Raw genomic sequence first — 12,430 nt, 5'->3', positions numbered from 1 at the left:
TTTTCATAGTAAGTACATCATTGCTACTGATTTACCGTATTCAAAATGTGCATGGGGCTGTAGTGTAGTCAGAGTTTGGAAAGTGTGGCTTTCCAAACCTTGCTGTCATGATGAACGACGACGGGTACGGGTGCAGGTAAAAGAGGAACCAAGAAGTGGAATGGTGTTAAATACAGAATGATGTTCATTTTCATAGTAAGTGCCCATTAGCTACTGATTTACCGTATTCTAAATGTACATGTGGCTGTAGTGTAGTCAGAGTTAAGAAAGTGTGGCTTTCCAAACCTTGCTGTCATGATGAACGGCGACGGGTACGGGTGCAGGTAAAAGAGGAACCAAGAAGTGGAATGGTGTTAAATACAGTATGATGTTCATTTTCATAGTAAGTGCCTTGCTGGTTACTGGTTTACCGTATTCTAAATGAACATGGGGCTGTAGTGTAGTCAGAGTTTGGAAGTGTGGCTTTCCAAACTTGCTGTCATGTTGACAAATACTGTAGGAGATCAATCACACAATGAGGGCAATTTGCAGTAATCATACTGCTACTCGTTCACTTGTCATGGGCAAAAGCATTTATTCATTCCTAATTTAAATTAGATTAGTTAATGTCATAGGCGGTGTTGTAGCCATGGTGGGCGGTGCCGGGTGGGCCCTACCCAGGACTCACAAATTTTGCCTAGCACTCTTCTCTTAGTAAAATACACTGTGCTGACCCTGTTTCCCCCAGATTGCACTTCAGCAATGATGGCCCCCATATCTAAACATGAATAATTTTGTTGAACCGCTAGCCCTAGGATTTAGAGCTCACCACAAAAGTTGGTCTAGCTACAACACTGGTCATAGGCCCACTACTGAATGGAAAAGCGGTGGTCTGATAATATTTTATAGACTGTAATATTAGGATGATATCTAATTTACAATGGTGTCTAGAAGTCAGCCAGAATGCCTATCTGGCTGACACCATGTTCAGTTCCAAACATAGGTTATGTACAGTATGTGAATTGGCGACTTCAGCTACGGCTATGACTGTTGCTAAGAGTGTTGCAAGAATGTACTCTGCTTCAACACATGATGACGCAGAAATCTAGCCGTAGCTAGTGTACAGTAGCCGCCAATTCACACACAGCCTTTCACATTGTACCCCAAGTTAGTCTTTGTGAATTTGTACAATCTATACCCTCTGTAAGATATTTTTAACAAGCAAACTCAGGGTATAGGCCTACCTTCTAATATAAATTGATTACAAGTATGTATTAGTATAGAGAGCGCTGATAACCATTGTTCCACTCAGGCAACCTTTTATAAAATGTGTGACATGCAATTTTGCTTTGACTGGAACGTGCTGTTATATAGCCAAGATGTCATTTGGTACAGGTGACGCTGTTGCGATAATTTTGAGATAGTACACGGATCTAAGAAAAGTAAATATTGACACGAACCAAGCAATGTTTCAATGTGACATCATCAATAATGCCTTTAGCGTGGTCGGTAAACATAATTAGGCAGGGGCTAATCTCGAATCAAGGTCAGCCATAATGTGAATGCAAACGCCACTAATATTAATGATTTGGTAACGGTCTTTACTTTTATCTACTCAAATCTTGTTAAAAAATGATAAGTGTTACAATTTTGCTCCTGTTGTGTGTACCTTCAGGCCCATAAACCTTGACCCAATTCTACCTAGCTGATAGCAGTAAATATTTCTTGGTAAACTTCGTCTGTTAAAGGGTTTTGATACCTTTTGTAGAGCAGGTTATTGGCCATGGCATGAATCCCCACTCACTGTGAATGTATAATATATTGTATCTGTAGAAGTTTCAGCATCATTAGTCAGTAAGTTTTTGATTATTTTAGTGGAAATTGTTTTGCACATTTCTCAAAAACTAAAGCACCTCAGCAAGTAATATTTTAAAGGAAGTTTTCTACCACCATTGTCTTAACTGTATACGTTTAATGTAAATATGTGGACGTTTGTGTTTTGTGTCCACAAAACCTTATCTGATGAACAAACTTGGAACTGTGATCAAGTTGTCAGGCTGTAGGACTTGCAATCACGAGATTGTGGTTTCGAATCCATGCTTATCACTGACTTCACAATGACTTGAATAGGTATTTTCGTTTAGTTACTAGATCATATTGATTTGTACAATTCATAATCATAGACATGTTTGTATGAGAGATTCAATTGGCTGTTGCCAGCTTTTAAAGCCAAGTACTCATTTCACAATATCTAGAATAAGTAGTGTCGTCTAGTTACTGATTCGTAATTTTATTGGTTTGTGGTTTGTGCAACACATAATCATAGACGTTAAATCAATGATTGAAGTATGAGAGAGATTGGCTATTGCCAGCTTTTAAAGCCAAGTACTCATTTCACAATATCTAGAATAAGTAGTGTCGTCTAGTTACTGATTCGTAATTTTATTGGTTTGTGGTTTGTGCAACACATAATCATAGACGTTAAATCAATGATTGAAGTATGAGAGAGATTGGCTATTGCCAACCTAAGCAACCGCTCATTTCACAACATTTAGAATAAGAATTGTCCTCTTCGTATGACTGAATCACAATTGTTTGGTTTGTGCAATTCGCGTCCAGTGCTCAAGGTGGACAGCCTCATCAGGTTGATAGAACATGGATTTAAAGAAATGTTTGTATGAGAGAGAGAGAGAATGGCTGACCCCCTTGTGGGAACTTTGCTGACTTCCTTTTTTGTGAATCTTATTCTTACTTGTACAAGACAACTATACACTCACTATTGAGTACTGTTGCCACCTTTGGGCTGGTGGTTCTTCCTGTCTTTTATCTTTTTTATAAATAGAGTGCAGAAGCTTATATCATTAATCTAATGTTGGTGAAGGGTTGGGATCAACTTAGTTGTCTGGATAGCCAACCAGTTCTCTTTGTAACAAAAGCATTTTTTTTCCTTTCTTTTTTTCCCCGCCCGTTTCGGTCGAGCAAACTGTGCTTCAAACAAAGTTCTTTTATTTTATCAATGTTTAAAAATCACAACAGCAAATCTCAATGAAGAAAACACATACAAACAATTTTAAATTGAAAATTGGGGTGGATTTGGTGAACATATTATCAATTGAAAACATTGATAATCTGAATGGCCCCTTACACAGCTCTGTGTAGTTTGTGCTTGATGAAATCAGGTTAACAAACTATGGCTTTCTGAATTGGTGGCTATGGCTATAGCATGTGTTAAAGTATAGAATTGTCTTTAGCAACACACCCTGTATTGACCCAATTCACCAGACGTCATCATCAGAATAATCTTGGATGCGCCATTTGGTGGGCAATGTCACAGTGGAAGCGCGCATTTTAGGCGACGCGGGGTTTACATGTAAACCTATTGCCCACCAAAATGGTGAGCGTGGCGCAGTCGCTGCTTGTGACATTTCGTGCAAGGGGTCAATAGCTATAGCGCCCAATTTGGATACGGCATAAGTTCCCATAACTCTAGACCATAATCACTATCTATTGCCCACCAAAATGGTGAGCGTGGCGCAGTCGCTGCTTGTGACATTTCGTGCAAGGGGTCAATAGCTATAGCGCCCAATTTGGACACGGCATAAGTTCCCATAACTCTAGACCATAATCACTATGGATACACAAACCAGACAACAGTAAAGTAAACCATTTTAAAACAGAAAACTCCCACACTGAGAAATCACCACCAAAATAAAGAAAAAAGACAGACATTATCGGCGCTGTGGTATGTTGTAATATGTACCAAGGACTGTATCAAATACCAGTGCTGCAGGTATAAGGAGGTACTGAGCATAGGGCATAAAAAGTATTTGATCTAGAGTTTCAAAAGTCACAAATTTGTTCCTTTTATCGGTCTGACCTTTGCGGTTATCGGCCTCTTCCCTGCATGGTAAAGTAAACAGGTATTTGTTGACTTGCCAAACTTTTCTGGTGCCTGGTTTGTGTTCAAATCAGATCAGTATTGTTTGAGAGAAACAAATAAAACTTATTTTTTTGGTCTTTTTTTATGAGGTAAATCTAAAGAGTTTTTTTTCAAAAGCATGACATAAGCCTATATTGTTTTATTTTGGCTCGTTTTTTATTGCTCAGTTTGCTTAGGCCAAATTTCCCAAAGTCGGGTTCAGGATACCCCCACAGCATTTAAAAAACCCTCAAGTGGGAGAATTCTGGTCAGGTTTAGGTGTATCAAGGAAACCAAATCACACCCTCTAATGTTCAGATACAAGTACATGTAGAAGTCCCGGCCAAAGTGCTACCTTCCAGCCGGGTAGAAGTTAATAATAGCAGGACAGTTCTTTTTTTTTTTTAGAACTGAGGAGTCTCCCGAATCCCCAAAAATCTACTCATGGTAGTAGAGAATTGGAGTCACCTGAATTCTGAAAATCTACTTTAAGGTCAAGAAGAATAAATAGCAAGACAAGATCTCAAAAAAACATAATCTACCCAGCAATTAGTTACCACAAATCAATATACAGTACCTTACCAAGCAATGCCTCAAATCCCATAGAGGAATAAAAGATCAAATTTTAATCTAGAAACACTGAATGGACACCATTAGCACTCTAAACCTTCATAGCTCTTGACCCCTTTCATCTCAAAATCTTCTTGAGAACTCTCCCAAGACAAGTCAAAGGACAAAACAGCTTACACTAAACATTTTGTTAGTGTCATAACAATTAAGCAGTTGACTTATTAACTTGGTTTAGTAAGCTGAGTAGGAGTAATTTGGATTTTGTGTTGAGCTGAATACGATTAATTCGGATTTGTTTTGTCCAGGGTTTTGTAGGCATTGTAACATCATTGTCCGCATGGTTGCACTGTTAACAAGAGTGGTATTTTATTTCCTCAAAGGATGTTGAATAATGGATGAGCTTGTAGTCTAAAACTTGAAATGTGGGGTGTTTTCCCTTATAGATTATTGTTTGGAAGTCACTTCCAAGTTAGGCTTCAGAAAAGATATTTTAAAACATTTGTTTTGGGAAAGTCCACAAGATCGCAGGGCTTAGCTCAAAACATTCACTGGATCTGAATTTTGTGTACAATACCAGTATTGAAACGGAAAGAAAAATGTCCACAAAGTTTTTAACAATTGAACTGTTTGAATGAATCTCATTTGTCTTATGGGTGTAATTTATCTATCACACAGAAGGTCCAAATTTGAACACAATCACAAGACTTTCTGCTCTACCGGCCTGGCTTCGGATTGATTACCTAAGCCTACATTCGTATGGACTGTACAAGGGGTAACCCTGTTTCAGCCCTAGGAGAAGTTGGAAACGGCCTCTGAAAAAAAAATTGTAGCCCACACCTTGAAGTGGCCTTCAGGCCTTGTGTGTCTGGCGACTTACAAAAAAAAAAAAAAAAAAATTTTAAAAAATGGATTGTCTGGTCATGAGTTTGCCCGATGCTGAATTCACTGGTCTCGCGGCCTGCAGTCCAATGTAAAGTTCAAACCCAACAGAGTTATGACATATCTCAATATTGTCTGAAGTTGATTCCAATTGCATAAACCAAAGTAAATACTCCTTGATGCTCTTCACGACTGGAAACTCTTGAAACAAAGAGCTCTTGACAACAAAAAGAATAGCTGTTTAGAAATTCATCTTGTTATCGTTCCTGGCAGCGTTAAGAGATTTAAGTGTGCTTATACATCAATCATCATTAACCTGGGTTCGAATGAAGTTAATTAAATCAGTCATAAAGATCTGAGATGATCTGAAAAGTCCTCTAACCTATCCTTGATGTCACTACTGAGAAGTCAGCATTGTTGTATTTTGCGCCAACGAGATGATGAGAGTTATATGCATAGATTTGCAGGCTCTAATGTGGCTAAACGTTTTGAGTGTCAATGGTTAAGAAGCAAAATTATCTAAACAAAATTCTGATCGACTTTAGTTGAGGCATTTGTGGTAATTCTGGGATGCAGAGATACTTTAGTGAAAAAATCATATAATATGTTCTGTGCATTATTTGTTTGAGGTTCTCGTTTCAAGTCCAAGAACAATGTAGATATAATTTACATGTTATTTTAGTTATATATATTTCACTTCTAAGCTAGAGCTTCTTCAGACAGGGTGACTATGTCCAATGCTCAACTGCCTTTATCAATTTGGGCCCAAATGTCTGCATTAGCATTAATTAAACTACTTACCTAAACAAAAATTGTATGCCATTAAATTTCCGTTACTCAAACATTTCCCATTAACACGTTGGCAAACCAGCCCCCCCCCCCCTCACACCTTAAGTCCACTGATTACATGTAAGTGGTCACTCCGGGCAATACCGTCCCGCGCGACAAATTGCAGAACAAGTTCATTTAAACAGCTGTTAACATCAACCTTACACCGTGATTCGTCGTTAAAATCACCACCTCGTTACTATGGGGATACCACTTTGATAACACAGTCTCCATCTGCCCCAATATCCGCAGCGAGGTTCCATCAAGAGCAGTAACATGGCGTTTCAAATTTCCTCCAAACATGAAAAGGATTTGTTTGTGTTTGAATAAAAACGAAATCAATAACAGGTATGAGGTGATGATATCCTTCACACATAGAAATAGAAAAAAAAATAAAAAATTAATTTCCTGCGCAGGTAGTAAAATTATCCGACCTTTTTTTCTTTTTTGCCATGCTCGGGAAAAGAATTGCAATGAAGCAGATGTGTTGAAAAGCAGACAGGAAATTATTGCCGGTCGCTATTAAACACTAATTGGAGAAAGGATCCTATTTCAGCGACCAATCCATCCAGAGACTGCACTACAAATAGAATCTCTTGCGACAGGCACGTCTCATTCCAAACTGCTTGTTAAAGCCAATTTGAGTTGGGCGTTGAGCAAATGTACAGCTCTCCTTTATTAATTTCTCTCTCGTTGGAGCAATTACTGAATGGTTGGGATAACTGTGTATACTATAAATGAGTAGTACATTAGTCGGATATTTATCAAAATCCAGCATGCTGCTTAGGAAATTCAGGTATCTGCTCTCAGAGGTATGTTGGAGTTGCCAGAATTTATTTTGGCTCGATGTCAGGTTTTTGAATTGTTGATTTCCTTCCAATTACAGTAGGTTGATTTTTAACCAAACTCTAGAGATGCTGCCGCCAATATTTGAGCTTTGTAATTGTTGAAAACCAATTTTAATGGAATGTTAGGTCTACGGTTTTACTATAAATTATAGTTCCAGGCTGGAAACTGATGGATTCTTCAGCTGTAGTTGGATTTTAGAGTTGTGGCTTGTTGTTGCACAGCAATTAAGACCGCTGGACTCAACCTCTGGTATTTCTGATCAGCAGTGTGTGGGTTCGAGTCCCAGTGGTGACACTTGTGTACTTGAGCAAGATGCTCTGAAATAATTGCTTGGAACATTAAGCTTTATGACCTAACCACTAGGATTGGTGGTTTATGTGCGTTTGAAGTCATTTGTAACTAATTTTTTTCTATACTTCTTACTTTTTGTTCGACAGATTGAGGAAAGAATTAACCTGGAGCATCTTCATAAACTGAAGCAGTCTTTCGAGGTGAGGAATTTATGAAAATTTGAAAACGGTGAAAACATATGATTTTTCCCCCAACTATTTATTGTGACTCCGATGACCGATTGAGCTGAAATTTTCACAAATTTGTTTCATGTGTAAATTGGGTCACAAAAAATGGGGACAGTCTTTGACAACTGTTGTATGTGCTTAAAAGACACTGGACACTATTGGTAATTGTCTTCTCACTTGGTGTATCTCAACATATGCATAAAATAACAAACCTGTGAAAATTTGAGCTCAATTGATCGTCGAAGTTGCGAGATAATAATGAAAGAAAAAACACTCTTGTCACACAACGTGGTGTGTTTCCAGATGCTTGATTTCGGGACCTCAAAATCTAATTCTTATGTCTCGAAATCAAATTCGTTGAAAATTACTTCTTTCTCGAAAACTACGGTACTTCAGAGGGAGCCGTTTCTCACAATGTTTTATACTATCAACAGCTCCCCATTACTCGTTACCAAGTAAGGTTTTATGTTAATAATTGTTTTGAGTAATTACCAATAGTGTCCAGTGCCTTTAAAAACAACATGAACTTATTCTTTAAGTCAGTTACAATTTCATAGAACTTTATATACAAAAGGACAACTTTGCTAAAAGCCAAAAACTCCTGGTAGAAATAAATGACCAATAATATTGCAACACTAGGTATTATTTTGTGTATCAGTTTTGCCCAGTTTTGCTTTGAAAATCTAATTGCCTGGTAATCCTTTTGTGTAAAAAAAAAAAAAAAAAAAAAAAAAAGTAAAATTGGCTATCAACTTAAAGCCTCGTCCACGTAGTTAAGAGAAATATTACGTCACAACATTTTGCTCAAATTGAAATGCACTCAATTCTTGCAAAACATTTGCTTAGATTTGATAATTGTGGTGTCGAAATTTGCTTTGCAATTGCATGAAGTACGAACGAGCCTCAATAAGCCATTTGCGAGTTAGATTTGAATAATGTCTGTTACAATGACTTGCTTGGTCACAAGTTTCCACTTACATTTGAATTCCTCGGACTACAGAGACAGTTGCTAACATGATTCGGGGCAAGCTTTTGTTTAGCAACCTTCAAAATGAGCAGACCCAGGTACCATTGTGCCATACACCCATTCAGAATTGTGTATGGGTGTTCACCGTCTCTTACACTGCAACCCCTTTCTCACCGAAGGTCTGTAGCCAGCCTTTGCCTGTTTTACAGATATTTCCATGGTAAATGTTCCACCAGTCTATCCAACCTTATTCCTCATGTCAGGGTGTTTGAGCGCGAGACCAGGCTTTCTGCTTGTTCTCATCCTTAATACTGTGGCTGTGCCGAGATGTAGAACAAAGAGCTACTCCAGTAGCTTTTTCCCTCGTACTGCATCTCTTTGGAACTCCTTGCCTGGTGCATGTTTCCCTTCATCCTATGATCTTCCATCTTTTAAGAGGAACGTCAATTCCTACCTTCAGCTCCACTGAGTTTCTGCATGTCTATGTTTTCTTCCTTGTAGCCCTTAACCTAGAGTGGCTTTAAGCTCTGTTTTGGGCGACTTGCATACAAAAGAAAATGGTCACATGTGATCAAGCATGTCATTGTACCAGACAACATTCAAATCTGAAATGCAAATGGCTTGTTCACTTATTCACACCTTTTTCCTTTTTTGCAGAATGCCGATTCAGAGAACTCCGGAACTTTGACGCTCGATCAGTTCAAGTTAGTGATCCGTAATTCACTGGGTCTTAGAGGAAAGGTAAGATACAAATAATGTAACACTTTCATTTCTTTACCTTCTACAAGGTGGAGTTAAAGGGAAGGTATATAATAATAATAATAATAATAATAATAATAATAATAATAATAATAATAATAATAATAATAATAATAATAATAATAATAATAACAATAATAATAATAATAAGACTTGTAATGCGCACGTATCCACCCTGCTGGGTGTTCAAGGCGCAGTAAAACCAACAACAAACAAAAATAAAACAAAACAAAAACAAAACAAAGAAAAACAGACACAACAAAAATTAGTCCTTGAAAACCTGTGACATAAGATAAGTTTTGAGAAGAGATTTGAATGTTGTGGTACAAAGACAAGTTCTAAGATTAAGTGGTAGAGAGTTCCAGGTGTATGTTTGGTAATCACTCGTAAAATTCACTGAGAAAACTTACTTAGTTAGAAGCCTACATCAGAATAAATAGCAAGACAGTTCTCTAAAGAACAAACTCTGCCTAGCAAGACAGTTCTCTAAAGAACAAACTCTACCTAGCAAGACAGTTCTCTAAAGAACAAACTCTACCTAGCAAGACAGTTCTCTAAGAACAAACTCTACCTAGCAAGACAGTTCTCTAAAGAACAAACTCTACCTAGCAAGACAGTTCTCTAAAGAACAAACTCTACCTAGCAAGACAGTTCTCTAAAGAACAAACTCTACCTAGCAAGACAGTTCTCTAAAGAACAAACTCTACCTAGCAAGACAGTTCTCTAAAGAACAAACTCTACCTAGCAAGACAGTTCTCTAAAGAACAAACTCTACCTAGCAAGACAGTTCTCTAAAGAACAAACTCTACCTAGCAAGTAGATATACACACGGTGAATACCGCAAACCAAATATGTATAGCCTAAAGCAGTTTAACTAGTAGAAAGCATTTTGAGAAACTTTTTTATTAGGAATGTCGTTATGTAAAAAGATATCATTTTTTATGCCCCCAAAATATGAATCTGAGAAGTGTGGAACTGTCAGTAAGGCTACTCTAGGGATTATTTTCCTGCTTTGACATATTTACTCTGGATTTTCAACAATATAAATCAAAACCGAGACCACCTTTTGAAATGAAATTGTATACTTCTAGATTTATTTATGGTATGCACAGGTGTGAAGCATTGATCTAACAACCCTTGAAAAGTTAAAGATGCTATGTCAGATTTTTGGCCCCAAACATTAAAAAATAGGTTTTTTTTTAGTGAATGGTATTTCAAAGAGTATCACCCGCTCTAACAAAAAAAGTTTAACTTTTACTTTTAATGGTCAGGAACCATGACAACATTTTAAAACTTTTCTTATAAAACACATAGGAATTGGTCGCGTGATATATTGTCGGGATCCCGACAAAAACTAATTTTGAGCACTTTATTTCACTGCTACTAATAATTGGCGGACTTTTTCGAGCAATGGCTCAAATGAAAGCTTGTAACTTTCTCGACCCCCATCAAAGTACCCCCTATTGAATTTTAAATCAAAATTTGTGGGTAAAATCGGCCAAAAATCTGACATAGCATCTTTAAAGCCTTCTTGAATTGATGGCTAGTAATGACTCCTGGTGTTGATTCATGCATAACCCCAGAGAGATGGGATTTATTTTGATTGTGTCGTAAATCTGTCGTTATGAATATTTACAGAATGAAGAGCAGATTACAGCATTATTTATGAAGATTGACTCCAACTCTGCAGGTCACATAGCATGGGTAAGTCAGAATTTAAAAAAAGCCTTCCTTTTTGGAATGGGCTTAGTGGTTTTGAAATATTGCTTTTGTGCTCGGGGGAGATTTTAAAGATTACAAAAATCAGGGAGTGATTTCGTCAAGCAATTCAGGCTATTGTTTGCTATGTATAGCAAACAATAGCCTGAACTTATTTTGTGGATACTTTAATGCAAATGAAATATCAAGTAGCAAAAGATGATTTAGGAGTAGCAACTGATACATTGTTTGTAGCATTTTGATACAAGGGAAATCATTCACTGAAAAATAGTATTAACTATTCAGTGGCTGCTGGGTGTGGAGCAGCACCTTGCAGTCCTTTATAAGTTGCTCTTTAAATCAGTCTTTAATGAATGTTTCCCTATTAATGAATGACCAATGTTAAAAAAGAGAGGGTATATTTATGATTCATTCTTGTAGAGATTGGAAGTTGGTGACAGATATATTATGATCATTTGGGTTGTTGATTTGAATACTTTTGCACTACGCTTGAAACAATGATTTTTACTTCTGTTTTAAACTCTTTCAGTGGCCATTTTTGGTCTGGTTTTGATTTTTACAAAAAAGAAAAAATCATACATGTACAATAATTCTTATGAATTTTTGATAAGCTTATTTTTTAACCATGTATTGCTGACGATCTTTATTTCAGTACATTATATAAAACCCCCAATTCAAATAAATTCAAATAAATTAAAGCAAGTAGGGCCGTGTCCGAAACGGCGACTTCGGCTGCAGCTACGGCTACGGCTAGATCGCGCGCGTCTGCCTATTCTTCAACACTGGTAGACGCACTGATCTAGACGTAGCTGTAGCCGAAGTCGTGGTTTCGGACACGGCCTAGATAAAAAATCCCATCAAAAATATGTTTCCTACCTTGCTGTACAACATATGCCATACAGGGAGCCACTAGGCATCACCACTACTTTGTTTGTAAGAAATATTTTTGCGGTGGCACCGTGTAGATAAATCTCTTTTGAGTGATGGTGGTTTTGAGAAGAACCGGACGACTCAATGTTCGGACAGTATACGATCAGGGACAGACTTTACTGTCTGCAATGTTGTGTCCTTTGTGTTCTTTTAAAAAAAAACAGTCGGTCAAAAGAGATTTATCTACATGGTGTTACTGCAAAAATATTTCTTATTATATAACTGACATACAGATCCTTGTCATTTGATTGGTGGAACTTACTTCACGTGACATTCACTATTACTCCCATCCGCACCGGCGATCAAAAAGACCTATTCGCTCATGGGGAATAGCATTTCCCATTCAACAGTTAGGATCATCCTTGTTCCCAATGTTTTTGAGCAGTACAGCATTGCCGCGCCGCTGCTAAAACAAAGGAGCACCTGTGCAAAAGGTTATGATCCGATTTGTGCATTGTTGCCGCTACGCGGCGCTATATGATTTTTGGTTGTCAGTAATTTGTGTGACTTTTC

At 37.5% G+C, this 12,430-nt stretch overlaps 1 protein-coding gene across 2 annotated transcripts in view; it reads left to right on the top strand.

Annotated features, from left to right (window-relative positions):
- LOC117293363 (WD repeat-containing protein on Y chromosome-like) overlaps positions 1 to 12,430 on the top strand; it is a 61,814-nt gene that overhangs the window by 3,839 nt on the left and 45,545 nt on the right. For both annotated transcript variants that reach the window (XR_004519435.1, XM_033775656.1), the window contains exons 2-4: positions 7,462 to 7,515; positions 9,167 to 9,250; positions 10,907 to 10,972. Coding sequence is in view for 1 of the 2 variants with exons in the window: in XM_033775656.1 (XP_033631547.1) it covers positions 7,462 to 7,515; positions 9,167 to 9,250; positions 10,907 to 10,972 (204 nt within the window). In the remaining variant the exon portion in view is untranslated. The remainder of the gene's footprint in view (positions 1 to 7,461; positions 7,516 to 9,166; positions 9,251 to 10,906; positions 10,973 to 12,430) is intronic.

This window comes from Asterias rubens, chromosome 8, assembly GCF_902459465.1.
Source record: "Asterias rubens chromosome 8, eAstRub1.3, whole genome shotgun sequence".
Taxonomy (NCBI): domain Eukaryota; kingdom Metazoa; phylum Echinodermata; class Asteroidea; order Forcipulatida; family Asteriidae; genus Asterias; species Asterias rubens.
This window is presented reverse-complemented; position numbering and strand designations above follow the sequence as displayed.